The 18,551-nt window shown below is 52.6% G+C and overlaps 1 protein-coding gene across 1 annotated transcript in view; it reads right to left on the bottom strand.

Moving 5' to 3' along the window:
- Positions 1-18,551, bottom strand: part of MYO1B (myosin IB) — a 135,545-nt gene that overhangs the window by 109,320 nt on the left and 7,674 nt on the right. The window contains exon 2 of the mRNA XM_081095302.1: positions 2,833-2,976. Within this exon, the coding sequence (XP_080951428.1) occupies positions 2,833-2,967 (135 nt within the window). The 5' untranslated portion in view covers positions 2,968-2,976. The remainder of the gene's footprint in view (positions 1-2,832; positions 2,977-18,551) is intronic.

The raw sequence follows: 18,551 nt of genomic DNA, 5'->3' as shown, positions 1-18,551 counted from the left end.
GTAACCGGAAATATTTTTTGGCTTAAAATAAAACAGAGAATGCCCAGCCCTCCAATAGGATGGGTGTCACAGTTACAAGATGAAGCCACACATCTCAAGGAAGCGATGGCCCTAAAGTATCCTGGAAAGATGCGTTGAAATGAGCATCCGAAAGCAGGAAGCAATTTTCTGCTTTTGTTTTACACCAGAAAGGGCGTTCCTAAAATAGTTAGAAAATAAAATCACGCAGGGCTGAACCCAGACATTTCGTCTGCGAAGGACTCACGTGAGCACTTGGCATTTTGTTAGAAAGGGGATTGTGTCATTGTTCGCGGCCACAACAAACCGGGTGCCTGAATGCGTGTAACGTTCTACCCTCCACCCCATTTTCAGTTCATCTGAAAGTGCACGGGGCTCCTGGGGCCAAAAGGAAAAGCGATCGGCCCCGTAGCTACGGTCGCATTGAGTCCTGCTATCTCCATCGCAGAGACCGAGGCTTCCAGCCTGCCTTTTGTGCGCTATCAGACCGTGCTTTCAATTAACGCTGCAGAACCCGAGGTTTTCCCACCCGGAGCCAGCCGAGCTGCTATACCTCCAGGGAAGGTGACACCGGGCCTCACTGCCAAACCAGACAATACCTCTTCCCGCGGGGCAGCGGTGCTTTATGCCTCTTCCATTCGAACCTGCACTTTACACATAACGGCTCTGAACGGAGGTCCGACCCAATGATCAAATTAATGCCCCCAAAGCAGTCTCCACACATCTCACGTTACTGTCCACCTCCTCCTGCCCCAACCGTATAAACCCACGAAGATGAACAGCTGGACGACCATTTCATTAAGAAATGATCCAAAGTTATCCTTGAAACGGGATGGGCTACCTGGAAAGGAAAGCTCTGTGCGACATAAAACCACATGCCTTTGCATATATGATTCTAAAAAACATATCAGTTGCACAGAAGTCATAATCGATCCTACTTGTACCCGATATGACCTCTCTCTCCTTTTATTTACTTACTAGAGGCCCCGTGCACAAAATTCATGCATGGGGGGTGGGGGGGTGCCCCTCAGCCTGGCCTGCACCCTCTCCAATCTGGGACCCCCTCGGGGGATGTCCGACTGCCAGGATCAGGCCTAAACTGGCAGTCAGACATCCCTCTTGCAATCCAGGACCGCTGGCTCCTAACCGCTTACCTGCCTGCCTGATCCCCCCCACCTCTCTGCCTGCCTGCCTGCCTGATCACCCCTAACTGCTCTCCCCTGCCGGCCTGATCACCCCTAACTGCACTCCCCTGCTGGCCTGATCGCCCCTAACTGCACTTCCCTGCTGGCCTGATCACCCCTAACTGCTCTCCCCTGCTGGCCTGATCGCCCCTAGCTGCTCTCCCCTGTGGGCTTTTATTAGTATAGATATTTCCTCCTTCTGTCTGTTCCCATATTAATAGAAAAATATGCAGCATGTCCCAATGATCCCATTCATCTCTCGACACAGATGCACGGTAAAAAGGGGAAGAACTCAGAGTCTGTTAAAACTATACGCTCCCACCCGATCCATCCTGCTTCCTCAGCCGCTGGGACAGGGAGCCACACCCCTTCCTTGGTTTCGCTAACACTGCACCTTGACCTGAATGGATGCAAATTTCCGCGCTGTACACACACTACTGAAAAACTGCATGTGTCTTTTTTACTCATGTTTTAAATATATTTAAGGAACTTGATAGTTAAAGTAATCTTGTGAAATCCTTTATAAAGAATTTTTACAACATAAAATTTCTCCTACTAGCCCTAACCGGTTTGGCTCAGCAACAATACAACAAAAATAAAAAACAGCCGTAGCTGGTATGGCTCAGTGAATAGAGTGTCGGCCTGTGGACTGAAAGGTCCCAGGTTAGATTCCAGTCAAGAGTATATACCTGGGTTGCAGGCACATCCCCAGTTTGGGGTGTGCAGGAGGCAGCTGATCGATGTTTCTCTCTCATCGATGTTTCTAACTCTCTATCCCTCTCCCTTCCTCTCTGTAAAAAAATCAATAAAATATATTTTTTAAAAGAAATTTCTCCTCCTAGTGTATATATTTAGATGCTTTCACTTTTGTTGATGAACACTATAATTCTGGATAGCAGGACAAGACTATTCCCAAACCTCTAAGGACCAAACACATATTTTTATCTGGTCATTAGCTCCTGCCTCTACTAACTACAAATGTCAAGACGATTCATATCCTTTAAATATATATTAATTATTGATTTTTAGAGAGAGAAGAAGGGAGAGGGAGATAGAAACACTGATGACAGAAAACATCGATCAGCTGCCTCCTGCACGCGCCCCACAGGAGACCAAGCCCGAAACCCGGGCATGTGCCCTGACCGGGAATCGAACCGTGACCTCCTGGTTCATAGGTCAATGATCAACCACGGAGCCACACCAGCCGGGCCACAAGATTCCTATCTTTTTTGACCGTTCACCCCCTGCATTCTACTGAGTAGCTTCTCAAAGGATAGACTGCTAGTCCTACAAAGGCATCCAGGATCTTATGCCCATGGATTTCCCAACTCCTCCTGCACCCATCCTCAGAAGGCAAAAGCTCGGTATCTCCGCTCGCTGTAGATGCCCCCACCGTCTAGCACAACGCCAGCGCCCCGTCGGCACCCCGCAGCCACCCCGTGTAAACAACTCTAATCAGCGTTACTTGTGTGCCAACCGAGCAAACACAGAACTCTGGCTGAGGGTATAAGCAAATACCTCCGGACTCTGACAAACAGAAAAAAGAGAGAAGAGTTTGAGGAAGAAGAACCAGCTCTCTGCCACAAAACACAAAGTCGAAGCCCCACGCGGGGCCTGGCGGGCAACTCACGTAGATTTCGTTGTGGTCAAAGCGCTTCTTGAGGTTGTTGATGAAGGTCTCCTCCGTGAGAGGCTCCAAGAGCACCATGTCGCCAACCCCGATCATGTTGTCCAGCAGGGACGTCTTCACCTCCATCTTGGCCATGCTTCCCAGCTGCAGGGAAGACGAGAACAGGGTCAACGTAAGCGAGTGACATCCTCTCAGATGTGTGCTGAGCCCCGTGGAGAAGTGAAGGGCAGGCAGTGCCCAATGGCCTTCCCTGTCTCACCAACGTCAGACCCTCCCCTCCCGACAACCTGTGTGAGGAGCCCCTCAGGTGGCCACAGTCCCCTTCACACCACTGGAGCCCCACTTGCCAACCTGCTGCCGCACATGAGCCTCCCTCCCTCCAGTCCCTCGTCCTGGGCAAGGTCCATCGCCAGAGAGAGCCACTAGGAAGCCAAGGTCCCCGCGTTCTTCTGGAGACCACCCTCGCGCCCCAACCAGAAGCTGCAAAACCCTCGCAAAAGAGCCCAAGCCATTCCTTCCCACCAACCCTTGCACACCGAGGTCACACTTAAACCTACGTGAACCTGCCTCCCCCAAGGAGGCATCCCCCAGAACTCCACGGCGACATCCAGAAGGCCTTTCCCCAGGAAACAAGGCTTGAGAAACGACGCTAACATTTACTGAGCACTTGCCCCGTATCAGATGGTGTGCTAAGCACTGTATATGCATTCATTAACTTAACTGTCCCACTCACTCTGAGAGAGGTACTGTTATCATTGCCCTCATGTTAAGATTAGAACGCTCAGAGAAATGAAGAAATATTGCTGCGGTACCTGAGAGTGCCATGACCTCAATCACCACTTATCACCCTGCACCTGGCGGGGGGGGGGGTCCCCACCAGGCATCTGCACTGACTCCTAAAGGAAAGCACCACCGCCTGTGAACCGGAGGTCGCCTGTATCACATAACCTGCCAAGGACGGCCTCGATGCTCTTACTTCTCACTGCAACAGACACACAACTAAAACAGCAAAATGAGAGTAGCATGCAAGGAGTGCCCATGTATAATTCATGTGCCCGATTCTGAGGAGGAAGTACATCTGATTCTTCCCATTATGGAGTCGCCCAGGCATATCAGACCGTATAAAGGTTGGTCTACTTCCTTAAAACTTAGCAATTCAAATAAATCCTCCGCCCCCCCCCCCCCCCCCCCGTTCCAGTCGGGAACATCTAGTAGTCTCTGAGAGGCGACAGAACCTGCATTTAGTTGGGCCAGGAGGACTGGGAATTCTGTAACTCCTTATTATTAACCACTAGTGATTTATAGGAATCCACAACCACGTATTTTATTCCTGATCCTAGTAAACATTTTTAAGTGTGCACAAAAAGCCGAAAGAGACCAAGAAGCAGCAGAGGCTGTCCCATGAACAGAAAGACGCCAATGGGGGAGTGTTTAATATTCAAAAGAGGAAATAATAGAGTTAACTCTCTTGTTAATATGGGAGTGTTTTTTAGTTTCACGTCAATACACCTGGAATAAACAGCCCCAGATCTCGATAAAACCCAACAAGAGCAGCAGTAAGAATGGGTCCTGCACTTTGAACTAGGCCAGACTCTCCTTCAAAACAAAGAAGATGGGGGTGGGGCCCTGGCCACTCTCCGGAGATGCAGGGAAGCCGGGGAGAGAGCTGGGCCCAGGCCAAGGCCCTGGAAAGACGTGCACAGGAGTAGGAACGTGAGTGGCCAACCTTTGTCGCAATGAATTAACATTTAAATCAAATGTCAAGTTCTCAGACGCGTGAAATGTCGACAGCACTCTAGCTGCGATTCACTACATGCACGTTGGCGGATGAGAGAAGAAGGCTTAGGACTAAGGGGGATGTCAACCTGAGATGGGTTCCAAAAAGAAGCACCTCAAACCAGCAATTTAAACAAAGCACAGGCCGCGGGAACCCGCTGCCCCGCGGACTCTGTACACAGTCTGTTCCCCGGAGCAGCGTCCGAAAGACAAGCTCCCCGCAGGTGAGCACAGTCCCGCAGCCAACCTTCCTCTGTCGTTAACCTGCTCCCCCATCTTTTGAAAGGCCTCATGCAAGTTTGAATGGTTCTAATGGCTACACTTCTCCCCCAACCTTGAAATCCCAAAGTGGGAAGAGGGCAAAACCGAGGCTGAGGCCCAGGCAATGGGTAAGGGGGGAACTCCGGAAACACGACGGTCGCAAACCCAAACTCAAAACAGTAAACCAACTGAAAGGCGGCACCAACATTCACTGAGTCATTCAAGCACCGTGCTGTGTGCTGTGTTCGTCTTTTCAGCATCTGGGCGGAGGGAACAGCGACCCGCCCTCATCTCCCGGTGGCATGGGTGCTGAGACACCGTGCACAGGTCCCGCCCAGCTTCCTACAAGGGACTGACCACTAGCTCCAGCCTTGGTCTGCTCCCAATGGTGTAAAGACACCATTTAAAAAACGGAAAGCGTCACTTCCAGAATTCCTCAAAATCAAAGAATGCAGCAAAAACATCATATATCGCCTTAAAACGGCCATCTGTGAGCTACCATTTACATATAAGCAGTCCGCCCCAGTCACCAACCTGAAACCACAAGTCACCTACCACGCTAATGTCCTCCGTGCTTGGGAAGGTCAAGACCAGCATGTGCCGACCCAACAGTCCCACACGAGAGCTGCCAAACGAGACGCACATCCATGCGAAGTGCAAGGTCATTCTACTACTTGATATCAAAACTCAAGGCCGCCGTGACTCAGTGGTTGAGCACTGACCTATGAACCAGGAGGTCATGGTTTAATTTCCGGTCAGGGCACATGCCCGGGTTTCAGGCTAGATCCCTAGTAGGGGCGTGCAGGAGGCAGCCAATCAATGTTTCTCTCTCATTGATGTTTCTCTCTCTCTCTCTCCCTCTCTCTTCCTCTCTAAAACCAATAAAAACATATTTTAAAAAAAAAACAAAACAACAGCAACGCTGAAAAAGCGATTCCAAAGTAATCATTCAGGCTAAGCTGAAATAGAGCATCTGCTGGTCTCCCACGTCATTCAAAGCTCTCGGGGTACCACATATGCAAACAAATGTGTATTTTTTTTTAAGTTGAAACAGTTTTACTGTAGAATCTGAAAGAACATTCACACATCAGACCTGGGGGTGCAATGATGACCAGGATCGATATGAAGTCATGGACATGATTTTAAACGCGAAGGAACTTTGCCAGCAAAGCCCTCAGAGCCACGGCTTACTGAGCGCAGTGCCTGCCGCTCTGGGAACTGTGGCTGAGGGTGTTTACCCGGCCAGGTAAGGCCGTCAGCTCTAGCCGGCAGAGACGGGCTCTCAGGGAGGCCTCTCCGCACACCAACCCACCCACCGCTGTGTCCCCCGACTCCATTTCCACGCCTTCACCGCCTGGTGCGTGGCCACGTGTGCAGGGTGGGCCCTTTCCTCCAGAACCAGCCCCTTGGTGCCAAGGGTCGCACCTTATTCATCTTTATTTCCCCAAAGCTGAGGTGCACACCTCTCGCACGGGGGAGGCGTTCAGAGAAGCGCCAAGGGGAACAAGCACGCAGATTTCCGACGGACAGGTGAGCCCTTCCACAACGCACGTCCTCACAGCTGCCCTGGGCGGGCCCGGCTGTCACAGCCGACAATGATCCCGCAGCTTCCGGCCACTTGGATCCGTTCCTCTGAACACATAACATTATCAACAAAGGGCAGGAAACGGAACTGAGCTATTTGGCTCCCAAAGATGAGATCACTGAGGCTTTTACGAATAACATGAGAAACACATTTGAGTAAGAAAATGGGGCCAATGTGGCAAGATTTCATGAACAAAAAAAATAAACCTGAGCGAATCCTGACGGCAAAACAGAAGGCGGACAGCGGCCAAGGCTAGAGGATGCGGGTCAGTGCCTAAGGCAATGAGCTCAGCGCCCGACAAAAGCTGGGGTTTCCCTCCTCGCTCGGCGACAACAGCCCAAATCTCACCTTGGAGAGCAGTTAGATTAAATTCCCGTTCAGTTCGGCTCACCCGCGTTTACAGGGAGTCCGGCTGCTCTCCGCACTGCGTTAAGTGCTGGGCGCAGGACAGGAACCATCGTGGTACTTCCCCAGCCCGTGCCAACCCCCAGCAGCTCCCAGTCCAGTGAGACGGCCAAGAAAAGAAGCAACTTTTGAAATTTCAAGTGACTTTTCTAATGATGGGGGGAAAAATCCACGTTGAGCAAAAAAAGAACATAAGCCAAACTCAACACACTCATGCTTTAGTCTAGAACATCCTTTGCGTTCATTAGAATCCCTGTGGAACCTGGTTCTGATTAGCCAATGAATTGGCCATCGTTTCTGGTGTTATGATTTTGACGGATCTATTTCTGCCTCGAGGTAGGGATGGACAATAGAGCCACAGAAGCTGTGACACACGGTGGCGCTGCACCAACAATAAACATCCCACACTTTCAATCAGCCAAACTGCACGGCCGCCTGCCCCCCTATTCTTCACCCCGCCCCCAAATTAGCAGCCATTTTATCAACAGCCTGCCCGCAAGGCTGTGTCTACCATCTGAACACACCGTCCACCATCCACACCAAAACACAAAACAAACAAAAATAACCCTCCTGCTCCCCCTAAATCCCACAGCGTCACAGCGAACCCAGGTCCTCATCCTCGGCCTTGCCCTGTCTCCTACTTCCTTCCCCCACAGCCAACCTTTTTCATGGACTCTGCCACCTTCATCACTCCCGCTCCACCCCCCAGTGTGACTGCCCCACCCAGCCTTCCCCTCTCACCGGGAAGCCAGAGCCTCCGGGGTGGCTCTCTGCCCTCTGGCCACCCCAGTCCCCGCAGCCAGCCGGCTCCTTCCCGATCCATGAACCGCTCGGCCCTTTCTAAACCACGGTGCCTTTCTGAATCACAGTCAGCCCGGGTGCGCCCTGCTCTGGGTCCTTCCATACCTCTCCAGGGTCCTTAGGACAACGTCACACGCCTTAGCAGACCCTTGAGGGGGAAACAGAGAAATAAAGAATTGCCTATGACGCAGCAGTTCCCTTCAAGGTATGAAAGCAGGCAGACCCCTGTACACCTTATTTAAAGCAGCAGTAACTAGAGTCAAAAGGCGGAAGCCACTGAGGAGCCCACCGATGGACGCATGGATGCACAGATGGGACGTACACGCACAGTGGAACAGCAGTCACCTGACAAAGGAAGGAAATTCCGACACAGGCTACATACCACACGGGTGAAGCTTGAGGACAACATGCCAACTGAAATAAGCCAGTCCCGCAAGGGCAAATACCACACAACCCCTTCCATGAGGTGCTGGCGTGATCCAATTCACAGAGGCAGAGGGGAGAATGGGGGTTCCCAGGGCCTGGAGGAGGGGGAGCAGGGAGCTGTTTAATGGGCACAGAGCTTCACGCAAGTTCAGGAGATCGATGCTGGGGACGGTTGCACAATAATGTGAAAGTACCTGATGCCACGGACGCCCCGCTTACAAAGGGTAAATGATAAATCTGATGTTATGCACAATCACCACATGAAAAAAGTCCTTATCAGCCATCACTTAGTTCAGCCACAACCTGGCTCCAGCCTTCCCGTTGTGCCCCCTCGCCCTGGGGACACCCCCGGCCCCTCCCCCAAGGCAAACCTCGCAGGACACACACCGATGCCAAGGCCTCCCGTGGCTCCTTCACGGGACACGGCTCCCGGGGCTGTGGGTGCGCCACCCGCACGCCAGCTCAGAGGACAGCCTCCAGCCAGACGCTGTGCGCGCTGGGCCAGGGCGTCCGCACGTGGGGGGACAGGGTGCATCGCTCCAGGAGAGGAAGCCAGCCCGGGAGAGGGTGACGCGAAAGTGACCACAGCCCTCATGGGACGAACGGAAAAGCTGCCTCAGGTCCTGCGGGGGTTCTGGCTGGGGGCCCTCAAGAGGCTCGGCTGAGCTTCTTGTCTTAAACAAACAACCCCAGCCCACCGGGTGCCTCGGGGGCTGAGCATCAACCCATGAACCAGGAGGTCACTGGTTCAATTCCCAGTCAGGGCACATGCCCGGGTTTCAGGCTCAATCTCCAGTAGGGGGGAGTGCAGGAAGCAGCTGAGCAATGATTCTCTCTCATCATTGATGCTTCTCTCTCTCTCCCTCTTCCTTCCTCTCTCCCTAGAAATCAATAAAAACATATATTTTTTAAAATACCCCCGGCTTAAGCCAGTGAGGAGACACGCCTTTAGGCAGCATGCTCTGAGCGAGCCAGCACACCTCAGCGAAACTCAGGCGGCTTGTCCCCTCCCGCACCCACGGAGGCCCGAGTTCCCTGTGCGAAGGGCCCGTTGCCTGCAGCGTGGCTACCCCCACCCTCGGGCCCTGGTGTGGAGATCAAGTGCAGGATGCACACAGAGACGCCGGCCATTCTTCCTTCCAGGGCGGTTCCATCATCTCCACCCTCCCTGCAGGTCACAGCTGGCCAGGAGTGACAGCCTCGGGTGGGAACACAAAAGATCAGGAAGGACTCAGGTTAGAAGCCAAAGGCGAGACACTTCCTCAGCCTTTATCAGCGAAAGGGCGAGCGGGATGAAAACTGCATCCTTTAGGACAACTGACTCAAGCAGCATGGTTTCCAAGAGAGACGGCTGGGGGGGGGGGGGCCACACAGACCCAGGGGTGCTTCGCAGGGCTCCCCGGGGTGCACACTTGGACGCCGGATGCATCTGTGCAAGGCTCAGGTGATGCTGATTTTCAGTCCCCTCAGCACAGGCCCTCGGAGAAACGGATCCACCTCACGAAGGGTAGTCATCTGATGTCCCCTCCTTCACTCCGCGGGGAGCGCTGCCCCACAGGGAGGGTCCCCCTTTCCCTAAAGCCTTTTGTGAAGAGCGCAGAACTTAATGGACCGCTGTTACCATGGCTTTTGTCAGAATCTTGGATTAGGAGGGAAAATCAACCCAGCTACTGGGCAATTTCCATAAAGTAAATCCTTGTGTCCAAACTGTGGCCAATACACAGGACGTTCAATGCCCAGGCGGTGACACGGTGACGGGATGAAACAGGCCTGAACTGGGAGTGAAAACCCAGCTGACAGCCGCCGGAAGCCCCCAAGTCACAGAGCAGACCCTGACCCTACAAGGCTCTGTGACTAGGAAGGCAATTCATTCAGCGTCCTGGTTACCCCTCCCCCAGAGGTGTCTGCTGAGGCGGGAGGGGGGGGGGGGGGAGCAGCAGCCACGGTGGCAGCGTCCAGGTTCGCTTCTGTCTGCAGGTGGGACAGCTGATCTGACCACTAAAGCCATCGGCAGGAGCAGGACTGCCCTTGAGCCCCACACAGGCCGGGATTAAGGGTTTGAAAGGCAGCCTCTAGATTAGAACTTCACAAGTCACAGCGATCGGTTTAAAAGAAGCGTTTCTTTCCAAGTGTGGAAAAGGCGGCTACGTTACCTCGACTGATGAGAGGGATTCTTGAGTCAAAAACAACAGTGGCCGCTCTGACAACCCTGAAGCTTTGGGATTGGACGCTGCACCCTATCCTTTCTGGTGTCTGAGCCAAACGTCTGAGGGTCCCAGGCAAAACCTTCCTTTAGCAGAGAGACAAGGCCCAGGTGTTGCACATCTGGCTCCTGGACGAGCCGGGCGGAGGAAGCTTTGCACACTTACTCCCTTACGCACACCCTCCCACCTACCCTCCCCCCCAGTAACCCGACTCTTCCCGGTACCCCGGTTTCTCAAGGAGAAGCTGCACCTCTCCACTGGGAAAGGGAACTCCCTAGACGTGTGGGAGCAAGGGTTTTCCAGAGAATTCACTCCCTCTGACCCACCCGGACGGGGCACAAAGGCTCCAATCAGACCCAGACTCGGATCCAAGAGGTTCCGATCTCAAATCTCGGATGGCAACGCCCACTCCGTCCTCAGGGTTACTGCAGGCCCTGCCTCCGAAGGTTTTCTCTGTTGCGGGCTCCCTGCCCAACGCCATCTCCGCTCCTGATGCTGAAGGGCGCCCGACGCCCGTGCTGCCTTCCGGCAGGTGTGTCCAGTGAATAACCGAGGAAGCTGCCTCGTTTGCAGCAGGCACTCCTCGGGGTGCATTCCACGGGGTGCAGCCCCTGAGGAGGGTGAGCCGACAGCACTCCCTCCTGGGTCAATGCCCCCAGGACACTCCGCAGTCACCACAGGAACAACTGCCCATGACACCCACCCAAGACCTGGTGGGGAAGCCTCAGCTCTTCCCCCTGCCAGCTTGGCACCCTCAGCAACCAAAACCCGAGCAGGTCTGGCTTTCGGGGACTCCGGCATGCTCTCTGCTCACAATGGATGCCTGTCAATGAGCTCAGGTCTGAGAAGCCCGCGAGAAACTCCATAAACCACCATTCCAGCCGGAACAGACGCGGGTTGCTGGGCCCCGGGAGGCGCGCGAGCGACCGTGGACTCCTCACTCGGCTCCTCCAGGCAGAGTTTAAAATGCCACCAAGTCGAACGCGTTTAGGTTGGCAAACCCAGGACCCCGGCACCCCCAGATGAAGGCAGAACTGCCCCAATGTCACCGGCGGACCCTCCGGCTCTGCCCGATCCTGGGCGGTGCGCAGACGTCAACTACGACCCGTGACCATGAACCCAAGTTCAGGGCCAGCGGAAACCAGCTTCCTGGCAAGTGAACTGGCTTGTGATCAGAGGGTCCCAACCTCGGCCTCGTGCTGATATCCTGACCGAGTGAGTCCTCCCGACCCCTGCCCCTTCCCCTGCTCACACCCGCGGCCTTTCCCTTGATCAGACCATCCGACCGCTCCCTGTTGCCCTTAGAATGAAAGCTACAGTGACTGGCACCTGGCAGCCACCCACACGGGGTTGCTTGTACCCGTGAGTTTTGGGGGGCCCCCTCGATTGGTGTTTGAAGACAACTGGCCGAACTAAGATGCTCACACACCACAGCACAACTAGCTTCTCTTAAAAGAGGAGTCATTCCGGCTCTTTTCAGTGACAGTGGAGGGGAAGGTGACAAGTGCAGCGCTCCTGCTGTTCGGGCTCAGGAAGCATTCTGCCCGAGACCACCGGCTACACCCACCCACAGCGGCTCCGGAGCAAGTCCCAGAGGGCCTAGCTACAGACCCGGCTCTGCAGCCAGCTCACCTGGGACGCCGGGCACACGGCCGATTCTGAGCCTCAGTCTCCCCACAGAGAGGGTGAATACGTCATCTCCTAAGATCCTGTCCCAGTGCCCATCATTAGTGACTCAACAACCAAAAGAAAGACTCACCTCTGGACAGATGAGTTCCTACATCCTGGGCCTGGTTACCAAAGCCGTTCAAAACCAAAAATGCGAGTCCACGAGTGTCTTTCTCCATGACATTCACTCAGAGGTAAAAAAAATTCCAACCACACACAGCACAGAAACGCACAGGAGGGCCGCGTAAAGGCACGGAGGCGCGTGAGTGTACAGCCACGTGGCCCGCTGCGAGCGGCAGCTGAATTTAATCGATTCCTCTGGTTACAAAAGCACCAGGAATCCGAAGGTACAGACTGAGAGCCCTGTGCCACAAGAGAAGAGGCACACAGGCGTCACTCAACAGTGCGTCTTCACAGACGCCTCTGTCCGTGTTTAGGAAGCAGCCCTTCCGAGAAATAAAAATTCAGAGGCGCCTTCAAGCAGTTCCCCACCAGGCTGAGGCCACGACACGGGGTAACCAGGGAGAGGTGTTCACAGGAGTTCCTGAATGTTTGCTGGTTGAGAAATGATCACACGAAAACAACGAAGAGGTTCCAAAACAGACACGGATCACGTAAACGGAGAGGGCAAAACTGCATTGTCATTTACAAAGAATTTTAAAAGAAAATAGCCTAAAGGCAGTGGGCTCTTTCACCTAAGCGGATTAAAATCAATAATCATATTAGAATTTGGAAGTATTTCCTGGGTCAATTGTTTTCCAGTTTCTCTGATGTTGGGAGCATTCCTGAGTTTGGAATCAAATGCACTATTGTACATCTCTCACACATCTCTAGCTACATTCTAAAGTCTCTGAATAACAGGTCTGCTAATTTCCAAAAGTTCTATAGGTTACAGAAATATTACATACACTTATTATAAGGGTACAAACGCCCCCCCCCACACACACACACACATTTCCTCCTTTGAATAAATATAGTATACAACCTGTACAGCTATACAAAAATGAATTTTAAAGATAATCAGTTTGATTTTATATAGAACCGTACAACAATTTTTCCCAGGGAAGTCTGGTGAGCAATGAAATACTCAATATGAACTACACTGTCATGCCTGATTAAGGAAAGTTCATTTCCCTCTACAAGCAGCTTATCAAAACCAAAAAGGTATTCAAAATACCCCATTATCACACTGCAAATCATCCAATTAAAAGGCATAAAAAATGTAAAACTTACCATCCACCTTTACTCATGTCTCTCAAGAGGTGGGTAGGCAGGTGGAGAGGGATATACGGACACTGTGGAGATTGTTTTTAATGACATAATTATAAGGCCCCTCGTTCAGAAATTAAAACCGCTTACCAACGTTTCTTCTTCATTGTGCTTCCCCACGGATTCAACTAGCACATGAGCGTCCGGTTCATGTGAAAGGCAGAGACAAACATTCGTTGTGACAGGGAGGACACACTCAGTACAACAAATATTTTGCACACAGATAAGAAGGCAAAGTAGGTCACTGTCCGGTGGCTGGGAGGACGGGCCCAGCCTCCACCTGGGGCTGTCCTGTAGGATTATCCACGGGGCTCGCTCTTCTGCTCACAGCCTCCTGCTCGGACCCGAGAGCCCGGCATCCACAGGCCCCAGAAAAGGAGCCAGAGACTCAGCCACTGCCTCCCGGGCCCTAGCCACCTGCCCAGGGGAAGAAACTACGTAAGAGCAACATAACCACTGAAACAAGCGCTCACACAGGGCAGATGTCCCCCTCCAACCGAGGGATGGAGACCGATGTCCACTGTGCGGGGGGGACTGTTATGTGATACTGGAGCGTCCGACCGGGGTGGCCAAACGGGTGGAACTCGTCCTTGACGCTCTGAGGGTGGGGAGAATGTGGTGAAGCAGACAAGAACTGTTAAGAGAAGGTGACGAACTCTATTCAGAGGACAGTGACCAGGCAGAGTGGCCGCAGAGAGCTGGCGGAGGGCCCTGCTGGGCTTGGGGCTGGGAGAAAGGGGGAGCGAGGCAGGGCAGCGGCAGGCTAAGGCGCCTCCAGGTGTGCAGGGAGGGGAGGGCGCGCTCACAGCCTGGCTCCAGGTCCACGCTGCATCATGACCAATGTCAGCGCCTCAAAGGCAACCAGTGTGACTGAGGCTGTAGGCGGTCCCGGGGAAAATGAAGTTGAGGACAGACATTATCAATAATGGGGAGTCACCCCCCAAAAAATAATCTGTGCAGGGGTAGAGAGAACAAAAAATGTCAAGGAGCTTTCATCGGGGATCGTCTGGGTTCGTGGAGGGGGAGCAGGGGCAGGGAGCGGGGCTGCTCCAGGTGGGTTTGCACTGCGCTCAGGCGGGCCACCGGGGCCCGGGGCTGACCTCACCTGGAGCCCCTGGGCCTGCGCGTGCCCTGCAGGCTGCCTCGTTTGTCCGAAATGCATGAGGCACCATGCAAGCCAGCAGCAGGGACCCCGCTGGGGCACAGTTTCGTAGCTCAGGAGTCAGAACAGAAGTAACAGAAATGAAACAAGACAAGTAACGGACGCACCCCGCACCCGTCCTAAGCGTGGGGAGCCGACTGGAGGGCGGGCACGGAGAGCGAGGAGGTGGGAGCCTGCAGAGGCTCCTCACCCAAATGCAGAAGGTCGGCCACTGGGCTAGTTCTTTCCAAAAAGCCAAAGTTGGAAGCCTTAAAAAATGATAGACCTGCACATGTTATGTCACATTAAACCCTACACACATGCACTTATCGGCCAAGCTCTTGCTGCAGTGCCCAGCCCGGGTCTTTTCTTTCGGTGCATGTCCTCGGCCCGCAGTACCCCACGGTCTCTCTCTTAGAAACCACGCTCGTGGCAGCCTCCTCCAGGGCCAATTCATTTTTGTTTTATGTTTGCTAATCCTCACCCGAGGTACTTTCCATTAATTTTTAGAGAGAGTGGAAGGGAAGGAGAGAGACAGAGAAAAACATGGATTTGAGAGAAACACATCAATTGGTTGCCTCCTGCAGTGTCCCTACCAGGCAGGGGATCGAGCCTGCAACCAAGGGACACGCCCTTCTGTCCACGGGCCAACGTTCTAACCACTGAGCCAAACCGGCCAGGGCTAGGTCCAATTTCTTTAAAGAAGGTGAGACGATAAAGACACCTGGGCAGCGACGTGGGGTGCACTGTGACTCCCGCTCAGGATTCCACAGCCCTGAGGGCTGAATCCAGACAGGGCCATCAGGCCTCCCAGCAGCCTCTCCCTGCCCCGGGGATCAGCGTGTCCCGAGGGCGCTGTCCCCCGCAGGGAGCAGGCCCCGCCTGACCTGTGGCCAGCACAGTGTGCGGGTGGACACTGCTCTGAGCCACTGCGACGCTCAGGCTGCACGCGTCACAGCTTGGCCCACCCACCCTGAACGGCTGGCAGTCCTCCCGGAAATCACTTTTTATCCTACGATTCCCCCAAGTCAGCCTCCCCTGACTCGGCTACCAGTACTTCCAGAAACTTTCCAGGTCGTTTCCAAAGCATCCAAATGAACTTTCACAGAGACAACTATGCTTGCCTCTACTTAAATCGTGTTATTAAATACAGTCAGTGCAACCACCAGAGACGGGTTTGGGATCCACACAGCTGAGTCTGGATGAGCATCGACCCCCACCTCAGGGGCGCCCCGGGCAGCGCTCGCTGGGCACCGAGGGTGCGTGCGCTGGGCATCGGCTGATCCGTGGGACTCCGTGGGACTCGGGAAAGAATGCCAAGGAAGCCAGCAGACTAGACACTGCGAGAATGACTGGCACTAACGTATCGCCAGGCTACAAACCTGGGGGGTTTTCAAAACCATATCCGAAAACCGTACTGACTCTGTCCCAAACGGACAGTCGAAAGGGCTCCAGTCATTTTAAAAAGCACAAAAGTAACACTTCAAACCACAGCCAGACAGTCAGGAGTACAAGGCCACATGTATTCCCATAACCTGCCTCTTAAAGATAGAAAGAACAAACACACACGCTACCATTAAAAACTAAATTTGAGTTTCATACTTTAAAATGACACACTTTAAAACTGTCGACGGGCGCGAATGTTCCTCTCAAGGTCGCCCAGCCAAGCCTGGTCTTCTATTTTAGGAGGCCAAACAGTGCCCATCCATAATGTGTATACGTTTAGAAATCAGAGAGTCAGCATCTTCAATAAAAACAGAAACTTTTAGGTAGAAATCATTTTTTTTTTTTTTTGGAGTGAAAATAAAAATAATTCCATGGAGTTGAAATAGCAACTCTGTAACTTTTACCTGTAGTTCTTTTTTTTTTTCCTTCAAGAAAAACTACTTTAAATATAACGATGTTAAATGCAATAAACATTAATATTTCAAGAAAATGATTTTAAATATAATAATATTACATGCAATAAACATTAATATTTCAAGAAAAAAGATTTTAAATGTAATAACATTACAGGTAGAAATCACTCTGATGTACCTCAACAGATATTGAGAGAAACGCCACGTAAACACACATACACCAGGGACCCCAAAACAACCAACCACAGTTTAAATAACATACTCACAAGTCAACCTGACCCCTTCACCAACACCAACACGCAGGGTCAAATAGGGTAGCCTTGGCCTCTACACAGCTTTCATCAAAAAACAGACACAAAAATATCTGGGCAGAAAGGCAGAACACCTCCCCCACTACAGCAATTCTGCACCCCCTCTCCTGGGAGGGCTCCCCGCCCAGCCTTACTCTCACCAAGGTTTGCCCTTGGGAAGAAAAACAAGAACCCAAAACCTAACTCTTGAGAGAGAAAATCATTGCTTTGTGAACAGAGGGGAACTCGCATATACATTTTACTGAACCTTGGCCCAAGTCATTGCCCCCACTGTTTTTTTGAACCATGAGGACAGGATTACAAAATGGTTTAGGCTTGTCATCCCATCAGGTTCCTTACAGGGGTCACCTCACCCAACTGTGACGCCTGAGAGAACGGATTCTTGGGGACAGGAGACGGAGTTGGCGTTGAGAAGGCGTTGAAGACGGTATGATTCCTTCCAAGAAGAGGAGAGAGCCCGCAACACCAACGAACTGGACGCCAAGGACGCGGGGGGGGGGGGGGGGTGGCATGGGGGCACAGGTCACCAAGGCCACGGACAGGAGCGTGACCAGTTGGAGCAGGAGGAGCAGTCGCTCAACAGTGCGGAGGGTGAGGGAGCCCGAGGCAGGGAGAGGCAGGGTGGGCACTGGGCTTAGCATCCATCTCGTAGGGGCCGAATTGTGTCCCCCCAAATTCTGTGTCCCCCCAAAATCCGCATATTGAAACCCTAATCCCCAGGACCTCAGAATGTGACTGTATGTGGAGATGGGCCCATTAAGGAGGCGATGAAGTTAAAATGAGGCCGTCAGGATGGACCCTCATCCAATACGACCCTCTGAGGACACAGCAAGGCAGCCTGCACCCCAGGAAGAGGCCTCAGAGGAAAACAAACCCGCGGACGCCTTGATCGTGGACTTCAGCCTCCAGAGTCAACCTGTGGGTCAGGCTTCAGGCTGCAGACTTCCCTAAAATCTCTCGGGCCAGCAGCAGCCGGTGTCAACGTGCCCCGTACCTACCAAGAAGAGGCCCAGGACCGGGCACGGCACCAGCCTACCTTGCTTCACGCCGGGCCTCACCTGGGCACTTCCAAGCTCAGCACAGAAAGCAGCCGACCGCAGATTGCTCAGTAGCTCCTGCCAGGCGGCCCCAAGGGCATACAAGGAAAGCTGGAAAGTTCACTGAACTTTTAAAAAAGTCATTGACATCAACGGGACTTTGAGGAAATGTGTCAGGTTTGGCCAAGTTTTCTTTGTAAAAACATATTTTGGTAATTTTCCAGAATTCTGTTCTTCCGGTTTGGAAAAGTTTAAAGCTCTGACATAACAAAATGGTACCGACACAGGTAACCCTAAGGAAAACCAGGAAAGAGGAAAACTTGAACTTCAGCACTCTCTCCACCTTTCAGCCCCCAGCCCTCCAAGATGCCCGGTGCTCTCAGTGAGCGAGTGAAGGGAGTGAGTTAATTTGTTCTTTCTTTCTTCCACTGGTTCTAGGTGTGACTAAATAAGAGGCAATTTAATTTAGATTTTTTTTTTGAGGGCGAAAGGTTACACGTATTTTTACAATTAAAAATAAGAAGTAGGCGATGCTTCTGAAATCCAAAGTGATGATGACGACAGAAATGCTATTAGCACCATGACGTCAAAAGAGGATCGGCTCTTAGGTAAAGGGTACCGAGCTTGGATTTACATGGGTTTGGGGGGATAGTGAAATATTCCCTGAGAAAGAAAACTGAACAAGAAGTCAAAAGACTTGGTTGGGGTCAAGTTCCCAAATCTGTCCCCAGCTAGCTTTCTGGGCCTGAGTGGGTCTCCAATGCAAGGAAGGGGTTAGTTACAGCAGGACCTTTAAGGCCGCTTCAGCTTTAACACTCTACCACCCCAAAATCAAAACACCCATGGATAGCCCTAACCGGTCTGGCTCAGCGGATAGAGCATCAGCCTGCAGATTCAAGGGTCCCAGGTTCGATTCTGGTCAACGGTATGTATCTTGGTTGCAGGCACATCCCCAATAGGGTGCGTGCAAGAGGCA

The sequence above is a fragment of the Myotis nattereri genome (genome assembly GCF_964212035.1).
Source record: "Myotis nattereri genome assembly, chromosome: 7".
In the NCBI taxonomy this organism is placed as follows: domain Eukaryota; kingdom Metazoa; phylum Chordata; class Mammalia; order Chiroptera; family Vespertilionidae; genus Myotis; species Myotis nattereri.
Note: the sequence above shows the minus strand (reverse complement) of the source record. Positions and strands in the feature narration are given on the sequence as shown.